This window comes from Dama dama, chromosome 28, assembly GCF_033118175.1.
Source record: "Dama dama isolate Ldn47 chromosome 28, ASM3311817v1, whole genome shotgun sequence".
NCBI lineage: Eukaryota > Metazoa > Chordata > Mammalia > Artiodactyla > Cervidae > Dama > Dama dama.
The window spans coordinates 37,301,595-37,327,767 of NC_083708.1; the positions used below are offsets into that span (position 1 = coordinate 37,301,595).

Consider the following 26,173-nt stretch of genomic DNA (forward strand, 5'->3'; position numbering starts at 1 on the left):
CTGGTATACCCAGTAGGTTTGCATATTGTCTCAAATAGAAATACATATAATTCATCAAGAAGCTTCCATTTCAAAAGCACATTTTTATTTTGTATATCGATTTAGTACCCGTTTTGTGCCTAGTAATGAAAACAAAGAAATAAAGGCTTTTTGTTTCAAGTTCTTAGGTGTATCTGCTCACCAACTCTAGCCAGCAGAATTTTTATGTGTTTAAATTATTGGTAACATTTTATACCTTTTATCCATTTCTTTTAAAACCTTCTCAGATTTTACTCTTTTCCATTTCTGAACAGGGAGTTATAGGGAGATATAAGTAGCAAGCGTTTGGATCAGAATTACCTCTGCAGAGCAGGGTTGCATTATAATTTTCATGGGCTGTAAAAAAAAATTAATTATATGTCATAACTACCTTGATATAAAGGCTAATATAAGAATTACTGTTATCCTCATTTTTCTTCTGATTAAAAAAAAAAAAATTTTAACATGAAAGCATCTTTGTGGTCCCTTAGTGTGCCTAATAGATATCAGCCCTATTGTAGAGGAGCCAGAATGATGGTGAACTTGGACAAAAGAGAAGGGAGTTGCCAAGGAAATACAGAGGAAGTCTCTCTGAGCCTAAGCCGATGCGCAGAGACTGAAACTGGATGAAGGAGGCTGAGAAACAATTAGCTGAGTTCAGTAGGTCCAGGTGGTATGAAGAGAGGAGCCAGGTAGGATCTGTAGTGTCATGTAGGTCACATCACAGTGACTCTTGTGAGAAGTTACTGATGAATAAAGTGACACTAATCATCAGTATCCGGAGTTGGGGGGGAAAGGGTGGAACTGGTGGGTTTAAGACTGAACAAAATTAAGACAGAGGGTTTAGGATGGGCTGCAGAAGTGAGGGTGGAGTTCTTAGTATAGAGGAAGAAGAAGAGTTTGTCAGTAACATGAATTACTATGTGGGTACCCATACAGCTTGAAATTTTCATTTAGGAATTTTAAGTGTAATAATAAGCCCTGAGATTTGCTAGATGCCAGACATGGTACCAAGCACTAAACATTTTTTATCCCTGTTGGACCTCACTTCAATCCTTTGAGGCACATATTGTTATCAGCCTCTGCATGGGGGTGTCTAGCGCATGATGTGCTGTGCTGTGCCTAGTCGCTCCGTCCTGTCTGACTCTTTGTGAACCCATGGACTGTAGCCCTCCAGGCTCCTCTGTCCGTGAGGATTCTCCAGGCAAGGATATCGCAGTGGGTTGCCGTGTCCTCCTCCAGGAGATCTTCCCAACCCAGGAATCAAGCCCAGGTCTCCCTCTTTGCGGGTAGATTCTTTACCATCTGAGTCACCAGGGAAGCCCAGGAATACTGGGGTGGGTAGCCTATCCCTTCTGCAAGGGAACTTCCTGACCCAGGAATTGAACCAGGGTCTCCTGCATTGTAGGCAGATTGTTTACCAGCTGAGCTACCAGGGAAGCCCCCCAGTGCATGATGGGTATCAGTAAATATTAGAGGAACCTTACAGGAGTCAGAGGAGACAAAAGCAGAGAAAGTGGTGTAAGGATCAGGCTGGTTGTGAGGTAGGGCTGTGCACTTAAGGGGAGCAACTAGGCCTCAGGAATGAGACAGACGTTAACCATGTTTGCCCTGGGCAAGTTGTGCACCCTTCCTCAGAGCCTCAGCAACTTTTATGGGAAAGGAATAACAATGTCAACTTCACAGGTGTGGTAAGATGTAGTGATATAGTATATGGAATGGGGCTGACCCAGTATCTGCATGGGATGCTCAAGATATATTATAACCCTTCTTCAAGAAATATGTGATCTGTTATATAAAAGAAAGAAATAAGATTGAATAAATAGAGTAAAACCAGCTAATATTTATTAATAACACCATGCTGAGGTTATGCACCCTCTCTGAGAGCCTTACTTTCTTTGACAGGAAGGGAATAACAGTGCTGATTCGGGTAAGCAGTAGGTGGGGATGAATGTGGGTTCATTCCTCTGCCTGATGCCACCACATAAACAAGCTCTTGCTTGAAGAGGTGCAGATGCTGTTTTAAAATCAGCATTTCCTTTTCTTGAGGCTGCTGCCAGGCAGGCAATTGCTGAGAAGCCAAAACAAGGTGAAGTCTTGAAAGAACTAAAAGCAGAGGAATGGGAAGACGATGCGCCCCTAGAAAAGGCCACGAGGTGGGAGGGGGGCAGTGGAGGGGTGAGGCGGGGGCGCGTGTGTGAACACTGCCCAGCCAGGTAACTTTAAAAAAACAAAAAGAAAGTCCTATAGTCCTGGAAGTATTCTAATCAGACTCTAAAAATGGCCCTATTTCCCAAGGAGGTAAAAAGGGGCAATAATGCCAGGTTTGTTCATTAACAGGAATTTGCACAGTTCAGATATGAATGGATTGGTACAGAAGGCTTTGGATGCTTCAAATGTCTATGAAAATATTGCCAATTATGTTAGTGAAGCCAATGAAACAGCAGAACAGGCTTTGAACATCACTGATCGAATTTATGATGTGAGTATTCCCTTATTTTAACATTCATTTTTATATCAATATGTTGCCTTTTCCTGGCTTATGACTTTGTTTCCTAATGTCATCTCTTGAGCTTCCAATGTAATGCAAATGGCAGAAAGAGCAGCAGAACTGAGAAAAGACCATTTTATTTATGTTATGAAAGCTTCAGTAGTACAGGTTCTTCAAGCTGTGTCATATTCCAGTCAGTGAATGCCTGTTCCTTTAACATAAGCTTTTTTAAACCAAAGTCCCTGAATAAAAAATATCGAAGACTAGTTCCTGCTGATATAGAAGGTTGTTGTTCAGTTGCTCAGTCGTGTCCGACTCTTTGTGACGCCACGGACTGCAGCACGCCACTAGAGAAGATACTTTATGCATATATTCAGATTTCCTCAACTCAAAAACATTGTTTATTCAACAGCTTCTTCGTGACAAGCACTTTGGTAGGGCCTTGGCCAGGCACTGTTCTGAGTTCACTGAATTTTCTTCAAAAACCATTTATCTTGTAAATATCAAGGATATTATTTTCTCAGTTTACATTTGACCTTAATTTCGAACTATGAAAATGAAGCCGTATGAATTTTGTTTGGTGTTTAGCAGATAAAGTGTAAAGCATTTAAATCCTAGAATGATGAAAATTTGATTTATTTTGCTGTCATTCTTACTTTCTCTCTCCGATGATTCCTTTGTAGGCTGTGAGTGGGATTGATACGCAGATCATTTACCATAAAGATGAGAGCGAGAACCTCCTCAATCAAGCCAGAGAGCTGCAAGCAAGGGCAGATTCTAGTAAATATCTTCATTTTCCTGTCTGCCTTCTGATTTGTAGCTGCTTCCCTCCTTTCACACGGTGTTTCTGCATGTAAACAGAGGTTTCAAAATTCTAGAAACAGAAAGAAGAAATTCTGTTTCATTTGAATATTGCCTTGATACTTCCTGCTCATAGTCAAGGTATAAAAAAGGCAGCTATTAGATATTTTAAAATGTGGTTTTAAAAAATTTCCATGTAGTAAAATTACATGGAAACATATAGCTATCCAACATATAGTGGATATTCTTGCTAATCAAAAAGTCTAATTAGTAGAAATTTGCTATAAATACCAAGTTTCAGGGAGTTATTACCATAAAATACACTTCACCCTAAAATTATATCATATACATAATGTAACCTTTCTTGAAGAATTCAGAGGCCCTTTAAAACTTTACCATGAAGGGTGTCCTCTCTGGTGGTCTAGTGGCTAAGACTATGCCCCCAGTGCTGGGGGAAGGGAGGCGGGTTTGATCCTTGGTCTGGGAACTAGATCCCACATGCCACAACTAAAAGATCCTGAATGCTGCAACAAAGACCTGGTGCTGCCAAATAAAGAAATAAAAATAAATATTCAGATCTCACCGTGAAGAGATGGGTCCACAATGTCAGGAGGACAGGGTGCCGCAGAGCCCTCTGGCATTTTGCACTTTTTTGTAGTTTGTATTCTACCCAGTTGCTGCATTTAGGACAACCCTAATGACCACATGGAAAGAAGCACTTCCAAAGGCTGAGGCCTGCAGCTGCTAAATCAAGCACGTCTAAGATTGGGAGAGGGAAGAAAAAACAAAAGTGAAATGATTTTAGTTAGCTTTGAATCTTGTAGTTACTCTTAAAAACAATCAAACTGAAAATTTTTACTAAAATTTACTCATCTCTGGGGTAATGAGCTCATTCCTAAGGATATTCAAGCCTTGACTAATGAGGAAATCCATTATCCAGCTAACTTGTGCCACCTAAAAACAAAGACCAAGTTTGAAACTGAAGATTTCATGTGATTTTATCAGAGTAATTAATCCCAAGTCTAAATGTTCATTTTCTCTTTTTTTTCAGAGAAAATAAATGCATTTGTTTTTATATGCAGACTGTTTAACTGTTTAATTACATAAAAGAACTATTATCTTTTCTGGGTAAACAAAGGCATTAAAAATTCTGTTTCTTCATTCTAATTAATTTATTATGCAAGTCTAGTCTTACACATGCTCTTTAGAAAAGAATTAGAATATTAGCAGTTATTAGAATTAGAATATCAATAGTAAAATATTTTTGGGTAAATGTTGTCATATCTGTGTATTGCTTTTGTTTGTGAAGACCAGAATATGTGGGTCTTTGTGATGCAGTGACAAAGTATTTCATTCTTCTTGATAATTTGCAACGTATTTTCTCAGTCTTGTCATTATTGAGTTGTTGAACCTCGTGAAAGCAGTTTTTCTAATAATGCTGTCTCTTCAAAGTTGCATATTTTATGTGCAGATTAGTCTCTCTGGTTTGGTCTCTGAATATTTTGCAGATCTGGTCACCTATTTCATGATCTTGTTTGGTTAAATCCCTTCATATGTTTATTTGCAAAAGAGACACCTATGGGGACTTAGGACTGTGTGGCTCAGAACTTGCTTCCCTTTAGAAAATATGAGTGTTTGTAATATAGATTCACATTTTCAAATAGAATCATATTCATCTCTTGAGTTATATTGTAATTTCAGATTACTGTTAATTCATTTCCAAATGAGTTTCAATGATCAATAATCTTTATTTACCAGGTTTCCTTTTCTTCATTATCTATGTCAAATAGTTAGCAATCTGTAATAAACTCAGGAAGCTACTATTTTTTAAAATCTTCTACTGAATTCATTTGTAAAGTGGAAAATGTTTATGTAAGACAGTAAGTTCCAAATAGGACAGACTTTCTATGAAGCATTTCTTCTTTTGAACATCCAGCCCCAAATAGATTTTTTCTTCTATTTTTATCAGACTCCAAATATACTTAAATATATTCAGCCTCAGCATATCAGCCAGTGTTTTTTGCAGTAACAAGACCCAAAAGAAAGAGTGAATAGACTGCTTGTATCACAGTACTAAAAAGTTGAAACTAAAAGGAGAAAATGTGCAAAACAACTGCAAAAGATGTTTAAAACCCTCCTTGAATTCTGGGGAATTATTGACACTAACCAGAGGAAACAAGAAAGAAGCGCTTGTACTTTAGTTATGTTGTACTTGGTACAAGTACATTGACAGAATCAACTAAGCATCACCTATGTATACCCGTTGTACACATGTATGGGAAAAAAGATAACTGTACAATAAAACCCAGCACATCAGTACTGTATAATTGAAAAGAGACAATATACCGTGGGAGAGTATTTATCTGTAAGCCCATTAGAGAGAAGGAAAAGAAGAATGGGAAGTGAAGAAATTACTTATCTGTCAAGAAACATACATTTCTTGATGCTTTGGAAGTAAACAACGCACAAAACAATTCTTGGGAAGTTGATCCTTCGGTTTAGGTGACGAGATTTTACATCGTGACTTGTTTAGATTTGTGCCAAAAAAGCCGCAATTAGGGTCTATGCTACAAGCACATTTTCAAGAATAATTTTTTAAGGAAAAGACTTATAATCAAAACAGGTACTAGAATGAATGGAAAATCTGATGTATGTAATCTGGAGAACTGTATGTATGTGCATATGTATAATAAATCTAATCAGTAATTAAGCCCTCCCATAAGAAAATCTCAAGGCTCAGATGGCTCCACTAGTGAATTCTCCAAAACACTTGAAAAAATAACTGTTAGTATATAAATTCTTCCAGAAAATAGAAAAATTGGAAATACTCTGTTTTTCCATGAAGTCAACAAAACTTAGACATCAAATCCTAAGGACATTATAAACAAGGAAGAATATAAGACAAATTCTCTCAGGAACAAAGATGTGAAACTCCTATAATAAAATTAGCCAATCAAATCTAGCCTACATAAAATTGGTAATAAATGATCAAGTTAGATTTATTCCAGAATTTCAATATTTTAACACTTAAAACATAAGTAGCAATTCACCACATTTACCGAACATGGAAGAACACTCATATGCTTATCTCACTACGTGCAGGAAGATCATTTAACCAAATTCAGTATCCACTCATGTTTTAAAAAGAACTCATAGCAAACTAAGAATAGAAGGAAATCTCCATAATCTAACAAAGAATAATAAAATAATATTCAGCAAACATATATTCATACTGAAATATTGAAAGCTTCCCCATTAGGATTAGAAATAAGACAAGGATGCCCCACACTATCAATTCATTGTGTAAGTACCTAGGTTAATTCTGTGTAAAACAATTATAAATTAACTTTGAAAATAACACTGTTTGCTGTAACATAAAATACCTAGGAATAAATCTGATGAAAGATGCTAAGATCTTTACACATCAAGCTATAGTACACTACTGAAGAAATTAAAAGATGATATAAATAAATAGAGATCAAAATGAGAATTTAGATCTAAGGAAGAATACATAAAAACTGCATTATATTTATATATTTTTATATATTTATATAAATTTTATAAATTTATAAATATATAAATAATATATATAATATATATTATAGTATATATTATATAAATATATATTTATATAAATTACATATATAAATTTATAAATATATAAAATTTATATAAATTTTATAAATTTATAAATTTATAAATTATATATAAATATATATAATATATATTATAGTATATATTATATTATATATTATATTATATAACTATATATTTATATAAATTATATATATAAATTTATAAATATATAAATTTATATATAAATTATATATATAAATTTATATATTTATATATATTTAATATATAAATACATATACATAATACATATACAGAATATATATACATACATATACATAAATATATATATTTAATATATAAATACATATACATTTTTATATAATAAAAACCTCCAGTAAATGAAAGTTTTTATTATATTAAAAACTCTATAAGCTGCATTATTTATTTATGCTTTTGTTCAGTTACTCAGTCATGTCTGACTCTTTGCAGCCCCATGGACTGCAGCAGGCCATGTTTCCCTGTCGTTCATCATCTTCCAAAGTTTGCTCAAACTCATGTCCATTGAGTCCATAAGGCCATACAACCATTTCATCCTCTGTCATCTCCTTCTCCTGCCTTCAACCTTTCCCAGCATCAGGGTCTTTTCCAATGAGTTGGCTCGTCGAAACAGGTAGCCAGAGTACTGGCGCTTCAGCTTCAGCATCTGTCCTTCTGTTGAATATTCAGGGTTGATTTCCTTTAGCATTTACTGGTTTGAGCTCCTTACAATCCAAGGGACTCTCCAGAGTCTTCTCCAATATCACAGTTTGAAAGCATCAATTCTTCAGTACTCAGCCTTCTTTATGGTCCAACTCTCACATCCATAATGACTACTGGAACAATCATAGCAAAGTAATGTCTTTCTTTTTTAATATGCTGTCTAGGTTTGTCATAGCTTTTCTTCCAAGGAGCAAACATCTTTTAATTTCATGGCTGCAGTCACCATCCACAGTGATTTTGAAACCCAAGAAAACAGTCTGTCACTGTTTCCATTGTTTCCCCATCTATTTGCCATGAAGCGATGGGACCAGATGCCATGATCTTAGTTTTCTGAATGTTGAGTTTTAAGCCAGCTTTTTCACTCTCCTCTTTTGCCTTCATCAAGTGGCTCTCTAGTTCTTCTTCACTTTCTGCCTTAAGGGTGGTGTCATCTGCATATCTGAGGTTATTGATATTTCTCCCGGCAATCTTGATTCCAGCTTGTGCTTCATCCAGGCCAGCATTTCTCATGATGTACTCTGCATGTAAGTTAAATAAGCAGGGTAACAATATACAGCCTTGACATACTCCTTTTCCAATTTTGAACCAGTCCATTGTTTCTTGTCTGGTTCTAACTGCTGCTTCTTGGCCTGCATACAAGTTAGGTGGCAGGTAAGGTGGTCTGGTATTCCCATCTTTTGAAGAATTTTCCACAGTTTGTTGTGATCCACACAGTCAAAGGCTTTAGCGTAGTCAATGAAACAGAAGTAGATGTTTTTCTGAACTCTCTTGCTTTTTCTATGATCCAGTAGATGTTGGCAGTTTGATCTCTGGTTCTTCTGTCTTTTCTAAATCCGGCTTGTATGTCTAGAAGTTCTTGGTTCCCGTACTGTTGAAGCCTAGCTTGAAGATTTTGAGCATTACCTTGCTAGCATGTGAAAGGAGTGCAATTGTTTATTTATGAGTGTAATGTATTATTTATATATATATTAACATTGTATATATAAATATAGATTTTTATATAATAACTTACATTAAGTGGAAGATTTGAATTTGTAAAAGTAAGAGTTCTGCCAGAATATATCTGTAGATTCAATATAATTGCAATTAAAGTACCAGGACTATATATACACATACGGGATGTTTCTAGAATTTCTCTGGAAATGGGCATGAATAGGGTAGGCAAGAATAGCCAGCACAGTCTTATAGAATAAAAAAAAAAGTTGGAAGATTTAAACTACTCAAGACTTTTAACTGTACAGAAATTAAGACAGTGATACAAAAGATATAAAAATTATAATATTCTATCATTTCTTTTGAATAAACCTTAAAGATAGACACAGCTAAGGAACAGAGGTAGGACTACCTTCAGGTAAGCATGAAGGTCCCAGGAAGCCTTAAGGGGCTAATAATGCTCTTTTTGTTGCCCTGGGTACTGGTTATATTTGGCTTTCAGTTTGGGAAAATTCATCAAGCCATGCACTTGTAATTGTGTACCATTTTCTAGATGCGTGTTGTGTATCAATTAAAATTTTATTAAAACACATAAGAAAAAAAGAACTATTCTTGTCTAACAAGTCCGCTCTTAATCAGTTGTGCTGCTAGGTGTTATTAGTCACAGCAGTACTATATTTTTCAATCAAAAAATTAGCCATTATCTCTGTACCCTTTATGAGTTACTTTATAACATCCTGTATCACTCCCAAGCAGTGTTACAGGTTTTCCGCAGTCCTTTACATCTTAACTGAAGTGCCACTTTCCAGAATTGGCATTCAATGTTTATATCATATTCAGGATATTGCAGATGACTGCATTGTACAAGGGGCTTCTCTGATAGCTCAGTTGATAAAGAATCCCCCTGCAATGCAGGAGACCCCAGTTTGATTCCTGGGCCAGGAAGATCCGCTGGAGAAGGGATAGGCAACCCACTCCAGTACCCTAGCCTGGAGAATTCCACGGACTGTCTAGTGCATGGAGTCGCAAAGAGTTGGACATGACTGAACGACTTCCACTTCACTTCATTTCCATGGTACAAACCAGAATTTTTTTCTCGTTGAAACAGAGATTTGACCACACACACACACCCCGCCCCGCCCCTCGGCTTCTTTGCCCTACTTGTACTTCTTTTGGTTTCTTCTCCACAGGCAGTGATGAGGCGGTGGTGGACACCAGCAGGCGCGTGGGTGGAGCCCTAGCAAGGAAGAGTGCTCTCAAAAACAGATTAAATGATGCCATTAAAAGACTACAAGCCGCAGAGAGAGGTGAGGATCTCAAACAAAACTTACACTCATCCATTTGTTCACTAATATTAAGGTAAACCTCTGAGGAAAGAGTGATTCCCTGCTTATTAATCTTTTTATAAATAATATTGCTTTCTGATGACAAAAGAAACTTCGTTTGTCTCACACACACACACACACACACACACACACACACACACACAGAGTTCTGGAAGATAATAAAAGCTGTAGCTACATCACCTAGGGATGACAATTAAATTTAAGAGCATTTTCCTCCAGTCGTGTGTGTGTGTGTGTGTGTGTGTGTGAATGAGATCAGGATGTTTATACTGTTGGGTAACCTACTTTCTTGTGAACATCCTTTTTCATTAACAAATAAGCCCTAATTTGGTTATTGGGTTTCTCTGGCCCCAGCAGTACAGCTGCTGTCTGTTACATGGCTTGTCTTTCTCATAGTGCAAGCAGAGAGACCACCTAGCCGGAGAGGGATACAAGAGCCCTCATGTTGCCTAATCTGAAACTCCGGGGGTATCTCAGAAAGATGTGACAGGAAGCAGATGGGCCTTTCCCGGCATAGTGAAAGTTAGCACATTAGTGCTGGGTGTGGTGTTCCACTGCATGGAGCAGATCCGGCAGCAGTACCACAGGACACTGAAGCCCTGGCCAGATGGGTCTCGTCGGCAGCATCAGAGCTACTACATGCTAAGCACTGGGCTGCATTTTACAAACATCATCTCATGTGGGAAAGCATTGCTTTTAGGCTGATATGAACCCTGAGGCTTGTCAAGTTTGGGGAGCTTGCTCTGAAAGGTACAGCAACACAAAGATGATGACCCAGGATTCAAAGCCACAACCGTCAAGAGTTCAGAGCCTGAGAAGTTGAGTTAAATGTGTCTCTGGTTAAAAAAAAAATGAAGCTAAACCTCACCTAAGAGATTTTTAATTGTTTTTATTGCGGAAGTAATGCATGCCCATTGTAGAAAAATTAGAAAATATAGATAACAAAAGAGAAAAAACAAGAGAAATCTGTTATAATCTCGTTATCTAGGAAACAAACATTTTGTTGTAAACTTGTTTTTATTTTAAATATATGACTTAAAAATTGCACTGTAGATCTCTTTTGAAACTTACTTTTCTTATTCAAAAATACCTTTCCTTACCAGTTTATGTCTGTACTAGAGCATCATTTTTATGGCAGAAAGTGTCCTACAGAGATGAAAGTGATATTTACAGTGAATTTCAGGCAAACACTTTATGAGTTAGTATCTCATGCACATTTTGTATAGTTTTCTCACCAGGTCTCTAACCTGAAGTAATATTAAAAACTACCTCTAATTTGGAAATGTTTTAAATGAACTACATTATTTTATTGAGACTTTAGAGTCTTTCAATCTCACCTGTCAATACTGTTTACAGTATTCTTATGCACCTAACTTACACCATGATTAACATATGTGTAAAGTTCTCAGTTTGACTGAAAAGCCTGAATTTGAGGTCTGTTTCATCCCAGTGGTTAAATGAATATTCATGATCCCATCAAAGGCCCTACTTCTTTGCAAAATAAATGTTCTTGTGCTCTGTGTGAAGGTGATGCTCAGCAGCGCCTGGGTCAGTCCCAGCTGATCACCGCGGAAGCTAACAAGACCACAATGGAAGTCCAGGAGGCAACGGCCCCGATGGCTACCAATCTAACCAACTGGTCACAGAATCTTCAAAGTTTTGACTCTTCTGCTTACAACACTGCTGTGGACTCTGCCAGAGATGCAGGTATCACCTAGCAACTTTACAGCTTGCATCCAGTTGAGGAACTGGTCATTAAACCCTGCATGTCTTTCGTTAAGAAGCAGTTTTTTTTTCGTTTGAGTTTTAGATTAGAATGTTGTAGAAGTTAGCTTGTGTGCTTAGTCACTCAGTCTTGTCTGACTCTTTGTGACCCCATGGACTATAGTCCACCAGGCTCCTCTGTCCAGGCAAGAATACTGGAGTGGGTTGCCATACAAAACAAGTAAATAAAAAAGCATATTGTAATATGAGAGTTCATAAAGACTCTAAAGTGGCTCCATTTCTCTGAGAGAACTGAGGGGAGAGAAACCTTGTTTTGTACACATTTTCATAACCAACATTTAAAGTAATACTTTAAATATACTCTACTGCCTTTAATGTTAAATACTATGTTAAATGTTAAATGACTATATAACAATAGTCATTTTATAGTATGGCTCTTGTGGTTAGTGATCCAAATAACATATATATACCTCTGTATTAATAAACACACCAAACTGATAGTAGCTTATTATTTACCTAATATCTTTCCTTTTGTTGGAGAAGCAGTTTTTTTCCTAAGTACAGAAAAGAGATGTTTCCTGGGTTCTCACTGAAATATTCTCCTGAAGTATGAAAGTGAAAGTAGCTCAGTTGTGTCCGACTCTTTATGACCCCATGAACTGTACAGTCCATGGAATTGTCCAGGCCAGAATACTGGAGTGGGTATCTGTTTCCTTCTCCAGGGGATCTTCCCAACCCAGGGATCGAACCCAGGTCTCCCGCATTACAGGCAGATTCTTTACCAGCTGAGCCTCTGCTGCTGCTGCTGCTGCTGCTGCTAAGTCGCGTCAGTCGTGGCCGACTCTGTGCGACCCCATAGACGGCAGCCCACCAGGCTCCCCCATCCCTGGGATTCTCCAGGCAAGAACACTGGAGTGGGTTGCCATTTCCTCCTCCAGTGCATGAAAGTGAAAAGTGAAAGTGAAGTCGCTCAGTCGTGTCCAACTCTTTGCGACCCCATGGACTGCAGCCCACCAGGCTCCTCCGTCCATGGGACTTCCCAGGCGAGAGTCCTGGAGTGGGCGCCGTTGCCTTCTCCGGCTGAGCCCCTCGGGAAGCCCTGTTCTCCTGAATCTGAGTTTAACTTGGCTCCAGGAATAGGGTTGCTTTTGCTCAGCTGTTCATGCTCAGTGACCATGCCCTGCCCTTAGCCAGGAGTTTGCCCAAAGGTATTTGTTTTCTACTCCAGTGGTTCTCAAACACGAGTGTGCATCAGAACCACCTGGACCCCATTCCCATATTGCTGGTCTGGGGACCACACATTGAGAACCACCGCTTCAGTCCATGAAACTTTTAAGAAAGCTGTGCTGTTCTCTGTTTTGGGTTTTTTTCATCAAGTTGTATCCTCGTGATTTGTGCTCTTTTCTGTCTGTAAATTATATATCCCCTCCTTCCCTTCCCCCCCTGACATACAAAAAGAAAGTAACTTTAAAAATCAGTATGGTCTGCTCATACTATCACCTTTGTCTAGGATCATAGATCATGACTCCCCAACCCCCAGCCTTTGCACATCTGCCACTTTTCTGGGCGCGCTCCCTTATTTCTTCCATCCAGCTCTGCTTCTGCTGGGACCACTGCAGTGGCTTTGTGATGTATGAACAGGCATCTTATGAAAAAACCTTCCCACCCATCCCGCCTTGCCCAGCATTACTTTTGACCTGTTATATCAGAAATGTGAGCAGAACTTGTGCTCTTTAGTGAAACATCTGTGTATTTGTCATGGGTCCTGCCCTTTAGAAATGTACATTGTATGTCAGCTTGCTCTGCATACAATTTATAGATCAATATGTATTGTAAAAATCGCAGGATGCTTTGGACTAAACTATTAATTTTATAGTTCTACCAGAAGTAACCATGCATTTGTTGTCTCTTCACCTGATTGCTGAAGTAGACTTAACTACTGAAGTATCTACTCAAATGATTCATTTTTATTAACCACAGTTGGAAACCTGACAGAGGTTGTCCCTCAGCTCCTGGATCAGCTTCGTACAGTAGAACAGAAGCGGCCTGCAAGCAATGTTTCCGCCAGCATCCAAAGGATCCGAGAGCTCATTGCTCAGACCAGAAGTGTTGCCAGCAAGGTAACCAGTGAAAAGAGTCATTATCAGTCGCTCGGTGATAAGGACAGCAGGAGGCTGAGCTTAGATCCTTGGGCAGCTTCCAGAGCTGGAAACTTTCTACTGTATTATCCAGCTTGATAGTTCTCAGCTCCATCTGTTCATTATTCTCAGCAAGGAGATTTGAAAACCAAACTAATTCCTGGTCCCAACCATAAAGCAATAATCAGACTCTCTAAATGAGGGCTCAAAACCTGTGCTTTTTTTTGAAGCTCCTCAATGATTCTAATGTGTAGCCAAGATTCAGAGGTATACATTTAGCCTAGTCAACATAGCTCATAGAGCAAAAGGAATCAAAGAAGGCCAACCCCAATTAAAGACTCAATTTTATTATTACTATTCATTATCCTAACAGCTATCTTTGAGTAATTACTAAATGGAATATTCTTGCTCATTTGCCTCTTCAAAGAATTCTCTGGCACAGCATAGATGATAGGAAACTTTTACTGACCTCTCCTCAGGCTTAACACATAGCAGCTAAACTGAACAATTTCAACAAAGTCCCCATTCTGACATGCCATACAGAAGCAACACAACATTGTAACTTGTGCTAGCATTGATAGGAAATATCCTAACACAACAATTAACATTGTCACTGTGACTCAACAGGGCTTGTTCTTGGCCCCTTTTCTAATTTGTTTTTTTATTCATTTATAGACCAGCATGATTTTTTTAACAACCAAATTATATGGTTTTATTTTCTCAATTGCGAGTCAACCTGAACAGACTATTGGCCCTAATTACTGACAGAATTAAGAATTGGAAATCAACTGTTTTGTAATGAAGGAAATTATTATTGCTAAATATACCCAACTTTTAAATGATATATGGTAATTAGCCCTACGCCACAAATCACCTTTTAGATACCTTGGAGAACATTTCAAAAAAATATTTATTGTCAGTAAATGGCATCTCCAAAGCTAGGTTTCTGTGAATACCTTCTCGTACTTTTATTTCTATGGAGTGGAATTTAGGAGCCTTAATCACCTAAAACCATTTTCTGAAGAAAGTCCTGGCAATGCCCTTGGGAATCCACACAGCTCCCCAAAGGGAGATGCTTTCTAATACAGATAGATATCTTTTTCAAACTCTCAATTTTTACAGACTTTAACCCCATATACTACTTGATTATTTACTAAGATGTATTGTATTCTTCTCAACTGGCAACATAGGACAGCTGCACTTTAGGCACTTGGAAATATAATCTTGAACTCACTAGCTATCAATATTAACTAAATGTTAGTCAATTGATGTAATATATCTAATTCATAAATATTTGCATAATGGCATGAATATACACAGTCCATCCACTTCTGAATATTCTGAAAATCACCTTGAATCAGACCAGGTCAGTATGTTATATTGGGTCTCTTAGAAATGCATTTTCTGAATTGTGCTTCATTGTGATGCCTTTCTAAGGATCATTACAAGGAATATCTTAATGAAGTCATCATTACAGTTATTATGATAGAGCCAGACACTGGAAAACACTTTATAGTTACCTTGTTTCATCCTCTTAACAAATCTTTTGTCCTCGTTTAACAATGAGGAAACTGCAGGTTAAGTGATTTACTCATGGTTCCATAGCTAATAAGTGGTAGAGCCAGGTTTCAAGACCCCATATAAGACTTCGAAGCTGGGTCTAGACCCCTCCCAACTGCCTAAACATGGTCTAGGATACTGCTCACAGCCTCACCAGTGCTTCTCTTTTGAAGACCCTAGGGAGAAGGTCCTAGCTGTATTAGAACCCAAGATCAGTTATTATTCTCCTGACCAATTAGTTGTTAAATTTATGGGCCTTGTGAATTGCATAACAAAGTATCCTTTCAAGCTGTTTAGTTCACTTTAACCAAATACCTAGCCCATTGTGAATTCATATTTACCCTCATTCTTAGACCTACTTTGTTGCCTTTTTGTTTTGCTTTCTTTCACCTAGCTTTAAATTTAAGCTGTATTATGTTCTTTAAATCCTTTCTCCAACAAGATGAGGACATAAGTAAACAAAGGCTTGGAGGTCATGAGTAAAGCTCAGAGACCTCATCAGAAATGAGGGAAGCCCATTGAGAACCATGGGAAAGCACTATGCCCATTTCTGTACTTCTGCATCTTAATGAAATAATTTTCTAACTTCAGATCCAAGTCTCCATGATGTTTGATGGCCAGTCGGCAGTCGAAGTGCACCCCAGAGCCAGCATGGATGACTTAAAGACCTTTACATCTCTGAGCCTGTACATGAAGCCTCCTCCTGTGAAGCAACCAGAACTGGCTGGGACTGCAGATCAGTTCATCCTGTACCTCGGAAGCAAAAACGTAAGAGCAAGTGGTTTTAAAAGATGGAATTGCATTAAAAGGAAACATAAGTGTTTTTCTCTTGCCTCAAAACAAAACTACCTGTGCAAACAAACAAAATTGCCATTCCAGCACCTCAGAAGGTGTAGATCAGAAGGCCAAGACTAAAGTAGCAATTCCGTCTTTGTGTGGGACAGCTAATTCTTCCTCTGTGGGGGATATTTCTGTGGTTTCCTCATATCACCCTCACATGGCAAACTCAGGAGTCTGAATGCTGCATCTCAAAGACATCCAGAGTACAGAGACTTAACTATATTTAATGCTGAACCCTGCTTGAAGATATAAAGCAGTCGGTATTGGCAGGCAGCATTATATTCCCAGATTAATGAAACAAGGTTAGCACCTTCCGGGCAGCCATCAAATGTCCACAAGCCTGAAGTTGCTTGGCTTCTTGTCCAGGGTATACTTGGACAGGCACAGAGGGGTGGGCGGGGGGTGGGTAGTGGGCAGGGGCCTCATACTGATGCAGCCATAGGGAGGCCGGAAAGGAGGAGGCACTACCCAGTCTAACAGGCACTTTGGTAATGATTCAAGCCAGAGTGCCTTATATACAGCCAAACATTTAGTTTGCTAATTGTCCTTTAAAGAAATGAGAACAAAAGTTGATATTCATTCATATGAATTTTATTTACGAGACTTCTTAACATTTCAGGCCAAAAAAGAGTACATGGGTCTTGCAATCAAAAATGACAACCTGGTGTATGTTTATAATTTGGGAACTAAGGATGTAGAGATTCCCCTGGACTCCAAGCCTGTCAGTACCTGGCCTGCTTACTTCAGCATTGTCAAGATTGAAAGGTAAAGTGAATCCATGACACAGGGCTGATCTGCACATTTCATAAGAAATCTATTTTTAAAAAAAAAGATCTATTGAATGCACTCACGCACACACAGATACATACACACAGTCTTTCTGGGGATGTTGCTCCTCTTTCTTCCATTATTTACTTATTTCTTCACAAGTGCCTTGGTAGGAAACAAAAAGTTGGAAAAAGTAGTCATCACTTCTAAATAGAAATCTGCTTATTAGTTTTTTTTTTTTAATCTGGCCAATCCACAAATCCAGTTCCAAGGTGGAATGTGGTTTTTCCCCTTCCCATGATTGTTGACATTCTATAAATGCTTATGAAAATGACAAAATCAAGTCACCAAGTCTGTGATGAAGGGGTTTTCACATTTTGACATTTAAAAAAAAAAAAGTCTTTTATACAAATTATCTGGCTACTAAGGAGTGAAAATTCTTTATCTGAACAGGGTAGGAAAACACGGAAAGGTGTTTTTAACAGTCCCAAGTCTAAGTAGCACCGCAGAGGAAAAGTTTATTAAAAAGGGGGAATTCGCTGGAGATGACTCTTTGTTGGATCTGGATCCCGAAGACACTGTGTTTTATGTTGGGGGCGTGCCATCAAACTTCAAGGTGAGCTATCCAGCCATATTTCAACTTAATTGCAAATCTACAATGATTGTTTTCAGAAGTCCATAACACCTACAGTGACTCTGGGTTGATTGGAAACCTTGATACCTTAAAAATAGAGTTTAGATCAGTGGGTGGTAGAATTCTGAATCAGGGTCTGTAAATATGCTGTGTAAATCTGATCTCTGCTACACATATTTTCACAGTGTCAAATACTTTCATGCCATAGCTAAAACTTGAATATCAAATGTGTTTCATCCTGATACATGCATTTATAATTAATATTACCCCACCTACTGCAATAATGCCTGTACCTTATAGGTTTATAGCTAGTCTTCAGGTTCACAGATGACAGTTTCAAAAACTTAGTTATTTCAGCTGATACACAAGCAGGAAATGAAATACCTGGGATGTGAGAGGGGGTAGGATCTAGGGAGACAGATGAGACCTGATGAAGGGCAGATTCAGGAAGGGCCCAAGAAGATAAGGAGTTGATCTAAGATTTCAGGTGCATGATTTCAGTAACTAGGTACTCACTAGTTAGAGGCACATTATTGAATTTTTCTGAGAGTTACTTTATCTCATTTTATGTGAGGACAGGAATACCTACCTCATGGAGTTAGTGTGAGGACTGACTTTGGTCATGAATCCACTGTCAGGTGAGTGACTGGCACATAGTGTATGCTCAGTAAACCCACACCCTCTCTGCTAAGATGTGAACAACTGAACAATCATTCTTAATCTGAATGGTTTGGCATAGAATAGACACAAACTCGGGTCTAGAATGATATTTCTGTCAATGGGACGGTCCCCTTGACCTTTGTCTCCCAGCCTGATCTGTGTGGACTGGATGAAATGTAGTCATGGGAGAACTGACTTCACTTTGTTTCACAGCTCCCTGCTAGCTTAAACCTTCCTGGCTTTGTTGGCTGCCTGGAATTGGCCACTTTGAATAATGATGTGATCAGCTTGTACAACTTTAAGCACATCTATAATATGGACCCCTCCAAATCAGTGCCCTGTGCCAGGTAAGAGCATGCTAAGAGCACTAAAAATTTGATGGCTATGCAAGAGCTGCAGATAGGACAAGTGTGGGTCAGTATTCAGGTTTTCAGTCTTTTTTTGGGGAAAACAAATTTTGAAACTGCTTAATAGTCATGCATGTAAACAACTTTTCAATTCTTCTCTATCATAATGAGCATGCACAATTATTAAAAAGTTAAACTCCTAAATTGCAGCTTTGGTTTTGGATAACAGAGACTAGGGTCTCACTAGAACCTTCTGTTATCTTAGCCCACAGGGTACTAAGAAAGTGTTTTAGTTTTTTTTTAAATGCTTCACAGACAGTTTTTTTTTAAATGCTTCTTTATGTCTCACATGCAGACATCAGGACTTCATTTAAATGCTGTAAGACCAGTGGAAAATGTCATGAGAACGGGTTAAAAAGAACCTCACTTGAAAGCATAACAGATACTGTCATGTTTATGTGATCCCTGCATTTTTATTTCAGAGACAAACTGGCCTTTACGCAGAGTCGCGCTGCCAGCTATTTCTTCGATGGCTCTAGTTATGCCATAGTGAGGGATATCACAAGGAGAGGGAAGTTTGGTCAGGTGACTCGCTTTGACATCGAAGTTAGAACACCAGCTGACAATGGCCTCGTGCTCCTCATGGTCAACGGAGTGAGTAAAAAGTCCTGCATCTTCTCCCTTATTGCCTTTACTTTCCACCATGCATGTTTCTAGGCACCTTCCCAAGTTGAGTTTGTCATGCCATAAAACTGAAGGTTTAGTTTATACAGCAAAATTGGTTTTCTTTTCCTGCAGGGACGTGATGTCAGCAGTAAGTAAAAGCAGCCATGAAATGGCATTTCCCTGCACTATATTTTTAGATGTATATTAAATATAATACATTCAATAAACTAAGAAAACTTTGATGAAAATCAGCACCAAGATCTAAATCAGCATCAGTTCAGTCGCTCAGTCATGTCCAACTCTTTGCATATGTCTACAGAAATTTAGGACTTACTTTTTAAATCATATGCCCTAATCAGTTAAAAAAGAGTTTGCATGCTTAACATATGTGTGTGTGTGTATATATATATGCATTTCTTTATTAATGATATACAGGTACTATATATGAATATAATATTCAAAACTAGGAGAAATATAATTTATATAAATATAAAATGTTGAAATAAATGCAAGTTTAAAATGGTGGTAGTGGTTTAGTCGCTAAGTCGTGTCCAACTCTGGCGACCCCATGGATTGTAGCCCTCCAGGCTCCTCTGTTCATGAGATTCTCCAGGCAAGAATACAAAGAAGTTTAAAAAATTATTTTTATTTTGCTAGTGACACAAAAATTATTAATGGTAGTGTTAGTGAGAACAATGTAATTAAATATGTTTTAAGTATTTTTTAAAGTCACATTAAATTCTTTGTGATACTAAAGTCTTATCATGAGTCCAGTTTATTTCAGTACTAAGTGTTATTGGCTATCATAACTAGACAAGATACCTCATATAAATAAAAATGTAGGAAGTATATCATTGGCTATGCTTAGTAAATCATGATATCATTATTATTTCATTCACTAATTGGCAGAACTTGTCTTTGAAAATGGCTGGCACACTTTCATCTTCCCTGATGTCAGTTCTTGGAAGCTAATCAGATAGTATATCGTTTTGTAAACTTTAACAAAAGAATTCAAGACCATTAAAAATCTTCATTTGAAAAACTTTTAAACTTTAAAAAAAAAAAATTTCCAAAAAAGTTTTAGTAGTGTAGCTATGAGAGTTTTTATGGTAGTATATAAAAACATGAAAACTTACATTGTTTTCATCAGCAAATTTACATAACAGTAGAAAATTTTTCAGATTTTTTTTTTTAAAAAAAATCTCTCCTGAGTACAACTTTCTTCCCCACCAAAATAGTTTCTCCTTCATTGTTATAATGCCCCTACCTTGAAACAACAGATCAAGTATATTTTTTCAGTAGTTCGTGGGTTTCATACTACTAAAAGACATTTGTCATCACAAATAAAGGTCAATAAGTTTAGAATAATTCATTTTATAAAGCAAATGTGTAATGCTCTTGAAATTTGACCACATTTTTAGTAATTTGTAGGAAGTAATCTGAAAATATCTGTGTCTCAGAATATTTTCACATCACAATATTTCAATAGAAAATCATTATAAATATTCTATTATTAAAAAATAAATAAAAAACAAAAACAAAAAAAATAAATAAATATTCTATTATTAAGTGGCCTTATTCATAAACCCATGTAACCAGGCACCCATAAACTGCAATAACTGCAATAGGCTAAACACAAAGAAATCAGTGCAGAGCGGGTCAAGGGTCGTGGCCCACCTTGAAGTGTGGAACTTCATTCTCAAAGTGCGAATCTGAATCCTGTGAAAACCCACTCAAAGGACAAAATGAAGGCCCAGAGTATGTATTAAATATTAAATATGTATTAAATATTGAAAGTTGGCTTCTCTATTTTAGAGTTTCAAAATGAGTATAAATAGAAGTTAAAATGTTTTCTTTCTATCCCCCAGTGGATTGTGTACCACATTCTTAGGAGTATATAAACTCTGTCCAAGAGATCACTTTCAGTGAAATATGGACTTTACCATCACCAACTCAATGGACATAAATCTGAACAAACTCCAGGAGATAGTTAAGGCTGGGGAGCCTGGTGTGCTACATGGAGTCCATGGGGTTGCAAAAAGTCGGACACGACTTAGCGACTGAACAACAACCATAATACTTTATTCTTCATATCCACTGAATTCTTGTGTCTGTGAACTATCTTCTAAAACAAGCAAGGCTGACCAGTAAATTACTTGAGTGTTATAGAATTACTTTGGTTGTTGAATATCATGTGGTCTAAGTACATAATAATTCCATGTTTATTTAGGTAAATCCAGTGTTACAGAAGTGGGCCTTCTTTTCCTTTTATCCATATTTACTGATAATTTTCCAAGATTCTTTTCAGCATACCTTGGAACTATTTTTAAGTGGTACCAATTTTGCTTTTAAAATGAAATGTAGTCACATCTGTTGGCCTGTTACAACTTTCAAACATTGCCTTAAAATAGGGCCGTTGAATACATATGGCCTATAGTACTCTGTTTTCAAGATTGTTAAAAATCAATAAGGTAAATTTAAAATTTCATTAATTCACAAGTAAAAACTTTAGAAGATAATTGTTTTAAATTGTGTGTGAATATTAAAACTTTGGTATATGAGATGTAACTGCTGATCTGGATGTAGTTGTGATTTTTATTTCATAATAAGAATTTCATGAGACCTGTAGTCTTCAGTTTCAATAGTAAAGAATATAGTGTTATTTCTCAAATTCAGCTAAACCTGCTCTTTCATAATAGCAGACTCTCATGTCTACAACTTTTTTTCTTCTCCACAGACTATGTTTTTCAGCCTTGAAATGCGCAATGGTTACCTACATGTATTCTATGACTTTGGGTTTAGCAATGGCCCTGTGCATCTTGAAGACACATTAAAGAAAGCTCAAATTAATGATGCAAAATACCATGAGGTACTGATCATTGCAGTTTTAGTGCTTTGTTTTATTTGTATTTGGATCTATTGATCTAATCACACGGTCAAATGAGATAGGTGAGAAAGTAATTAAACTGAACACTTTCACATATAAAAACCAATGAAGGGCCCTCATATACTCAACTCCAGGATAACATTTGCTTCAAAAGAGTGGACATTTTTGTCATATTGGAGTTTTCAATAAAAGAGTCAGTGAAGATACATTTTAATTGCTTCATTGATCAAAAGATTCCTGTTGATATTCAATATATTGATTATGATGGCACTTCTGTACATTTGTTGAAAATGATAATGTAGATACACAGCTATTTTGTTTTTGCTTCTTCCTTGAGTCCCATTCTTCACTTATATAAGTGAAGAATTTCCTTTTTAAACCTTTCTCCAAAACTTAGAAAATAGTAACACAGATTTTCTTGTAAAATGAGAACCCACAAAGAATGCTCATCTGTCTTGACACAGATGTGCAGTATACTAATATTTCATCTGTTTTTACTAACAACTACTTTAAACCTATACTTTAATAAAATATATAAAAGTCATAGTATCATCTAAGTTGAACTAAAATGCAGAGTAGAGGCTATATTTCTCTTTTCAGTTCAAAGTCCATAGCCTTCATGAGGGTGGTTTACAATAGAAGAATATGTTAACTATTTCTCTGACTAGAATTTTCCCACATTCATTAAAGCTTATTATGTCACCAAAAAATGACATCTGGAAACATGTATACCAGGGTCCAGAAGGCACCTGTTTGCACTTTTTTCCTGAATCCCCTCAAAGGAGCAAAATATTAATTAAAAAGTTGATCTCATAACAGAATTTTTCTTGGGCTAGCTGTGAATCCATATGGAATCCTTCTCCAGCAAATGGGAACTTATGGTAATATGAGTAAGAGTTTTCATGTCTGTGAGTAACGAAGGAAGAGCTATTGCCCATTTTGTAAACAAATAAGTGTAAGATCATGGAGGCCCAGCTGTTACAACATAATTAAATAATGATGAATATAATTAAATTATTATCAAATAATTAAAATACATAGCAGTCTTCAAAAAGCTGATTGTTAAGCAATGATCAGGACTTATTATGTATTATTTCTCCCAGATCTCAATCATTTACCACAATGATAAGAAAATGATTTTGGTAGTTGACAGACGACATGTCAAGAGCATGGATAATGAAAAGATGAAAATACCTTTTACAGACATATACATTGGAGGAGCTCCCCCAGAAATCTTACGGTCAAGGTAAGCTCTTTTGTTCTTGTTGAGCTGTCTGTTCCTAACGCACTGGGCTGAGGACTCAGCATCCAGGAGTGGTGTAGTAAATGTTTAACCCTCCCACCTGATACTTCTGCACACATGTACAGGAGTACACACACAGTCATATACCTGTGTGCCCCGTGCAGCCAGTCCCTGTGACCCCCTTAAATTAGCATCGGGTAAACATGATCTACAAAAGTCTGTATTTATTACTCTTAGAACATAGTCTAATGCAGTATTTCTCATCCACAAAGGAGAGGTGGAGCATGTGTGAAAGCAAAGAAGTGTTGTGTCCATTTACTTTTGTTTTAGTATTAGTTTAGAGTTATTTGAACTCTCAAATACTGAGAGTAAACCAAAATTTTAAGCCTGCCCCAGGAGATATGAATTAAGTATGTTGTTGTTGTTGTTTAGTCAATGAGTTGTGTCTGACTCTTTTGTGACTCCATGGACGGTAGCCTGCCAGGCTTTTCTGTCCATCAGATTTCCCAGGCAAGAATACTGGAGTGAGTTGCCATTTCCTCCACGAGGGGATCTTCTCCACCCAGAAATCGAACTTATGTCTCCTGCATTTGCAGGCAGATTCTTTACTGTTGAGTTACCAGGGAAGCCTCATGAGTTAAGTATGTGTGCGTGCTAAGTCTCTTCATTTGTGTGAACTCTTTGCAACCCTATGGACAGTAGCTCACCAGGTTGCTCTGTCCATGGGATTTTCCAGGCATGAATACTGGAGTGAGTTGTCCTGCCCTCCTTGAGGGGATCTTCCTGATTCAGGGATCAAACCTATGTCTCCTGCTTTGGCAGGCAGGTTCTTTACCACTAGCACTGCCTGGGAAACCCAAATTAAGTATAATGAAATATTATTCTGATATATTCAAAAATTTAACTATCTCTTAATACAATCAATTCATAGCATGAGAGATCCTAAACTGAGAGACAGAATTGGGATATTCCAGTCCAGTCACTCTCAACCCTGGTTCTCATTAGAATGACCTAGAGAATGTTTATAAATGTCACTACCCACAATCATTCTCCAGAAATTCTAATTTTTCTGGGCTAAGACCTCCAACTTTAAGCTTCTTTTCCAAACTAGATATCCTCAATTCCTTCAGCCATGTCACTTGGGATCTTTAACCATTGTGGTTGCTATATGTGCACCTTAATCTATCAATTAGCATGTCATCCAGACATGATCTTGTGAAAGCAGAATACAGTGGGACTGTTACCCCTTAGTTTGGTCAGTGTTCATCTAAAATACATTGAAGTCATTATAACTTACTCAGAATTAACTTCATATTCATTCAGTATCCAATACTATGTTCTTGGGCACTTCCTATTTATTAGACATAGTGATGGGTACTGTTTTGAGCAAAATGCCATCTTTGATCTTAAAGATAAAGGATTTCTCACTTTCCTATTGCTCCAAAGTCCTAACATTCATTGAAAACTTCTCTATCCTTGGTTGATTATTGTGTTGCAAATAAGACATGTAAGTGGGTTCATGACTCAAGTAGGATTAGTGGACAACTGAAGACTTGGGTTCAAATCCTAACTTTCTGCTTGTGACATAGGGAAAAAAAGACTTAATATTTCTTAGTTTCATTTTATAGATAAACCATGTGAAACTGCCAAGAGTTCACAGTTTTTGACCTATACATATGTCAGTTCATTATTGTTCAACCTATTAATCAGCTGTAAAAGGGAAAGAATAGCATCACCATCTAACTCACTGAATTGTTATAAAGATAAAATGAGCTGATTTAAGTTAAAAGATCTTGAAAACTATAAAGAAGTAAACATATTGACCCCATGCAGAATAAAGCTGTTCTGTATGCAAAGATTAGAAATTACTGTGTGCTTATGAAAGAAAGCATGAAAATGGGAATAACTGTAAAGCTATTAAAAAATAACTATAAATCAAATTTTACATCCTGTATATGTAGGGTGACATCATCATCACCTCAATCACCATCATCATCACAGCTATATCAGTAAAGATTGATTTTCTTTTCCAGGACCTTAAGAGCACACCTTCCCCTAGATATCAACTTCAGAGGATGCATGAAGGGCTTCCAGTTCCAAAAGAAAGATTTCAATTTATTAGAACAGACAGAAACCCTGGGAGTTGGCTATGGATGCCCAGAAGACTCTCTCGTAAGTACACAATTGAAAGGTTTTTAATAAATAGACAAGAAACTTACCTCTCTTAAAAGCTGAAAAAACTCTTTTCTCTGTGATCCTATGTACACCTTGGGTTCCTTTCTGCCACCAGCAGACAGAAGGATCGTTAACCTGAAAAGGCTTATGGGAATTCTCTGGGCTTGTCCAGTTGCTTCACCCTTCAATGGCTGGGGCCCCAAAGCCCAGAGAGGCTACATGAGCATCTTCACTCACTCACAATGAAGGAAGTAGGCAAACTGAAACCCTATCTGTTAGTAGCATACAGAAGGAAGGCTAACAGGCCTGAATTCTAGCATAAGCCAGAAATTAAAACATAACTATTAATTTAGGAGCTAGCAGATAAGGCCTTTGGTATGTAGGAAATGGACATTTTAGGCATTTGATAACACAAACTCTATATTCATACTTTCTTTGGCATACAGATATCTCGCAGAGCATATTTCAATGGACAGAGTTACATTGCTTCAAGTCAGAAAATATCTTTTTCTGATGGCTTTGAAGGAGGTTTTAATTTCCGAACGTTACAGCCAAATGGATTACTGTTCTATTATGCATCAGGGGTAAGTATTTGTTTTTTGTGGT

General features: G+C 37.2%; 1 protein-coding gene across 2 annotated transcripts in view; it reads left to right on the plus strand.

Annotated features, from left to right (window-relative positions):
* The window catches only part of LAMA4 (laminin subunit alpha 4), a 140,128-nt gene that overhangs the window by 90,728 nt on the left and 23,227 nt on the right, over positions 1 to 26,173 (plus strand). For both annotated transcript variants that reach the window (XM_061131637.1, XM_061131638.1), the window contains exons 14-27: positions 2,359 to 2,500; positions 3,193 to 3,289; positions 9,769 to 9,885; positions 11,452 to 11,631; positions 13,630 to 13,769; positions 15,939 to 16,115; positions 16,807 to 16,952; positions 17,409 to 17,571; positions 18,463 to 18,596; positions 19,079 to 19,250; positions 22,000 to 22,131; positions 23,253 to 23,395; positions 25,426 to 25,564; positions 26,014 to 26,151. In XM_061131637.1, coding sequence (XP_060987620.1) covers positions 2,359 to 2,500; positions 3,193 to 3,289; positions 9,769 to 9,885; positions 11,452 to 11,631; positions 13,630 to 13,769; positions 15,939 to 16,115; positions 16,807 to 16,952; positions 17,409 to 17,571; positions 18,463 to 18,596; positions 19,079 to 19,250; positions 22,000 to 22,131; positions 23,253 to 23,395; positions 25,426 to 25,564; positions 26,014 to 26,151 — 2,020 coding nt within the window. The remainder of the gene's footprint in view (positions 1 to 2,358; positions 2,501 to 3,192; positions 3,290 to 9,768; positions 9,886 to 11,451; positions 11,632 to 13,629; positions 13,770 to 15,938; positions 16,116 to 16,806; positions 16,953 to 17,408; positions 17,572 to 18,462; positions 18,597 to 19,078; positions 19,251 to 21,999; positions 22,132 to 23,252; positions 23,396 to 25,425; positions 25,565 to 26,013; positions 26,152 to 26,173) is intronic.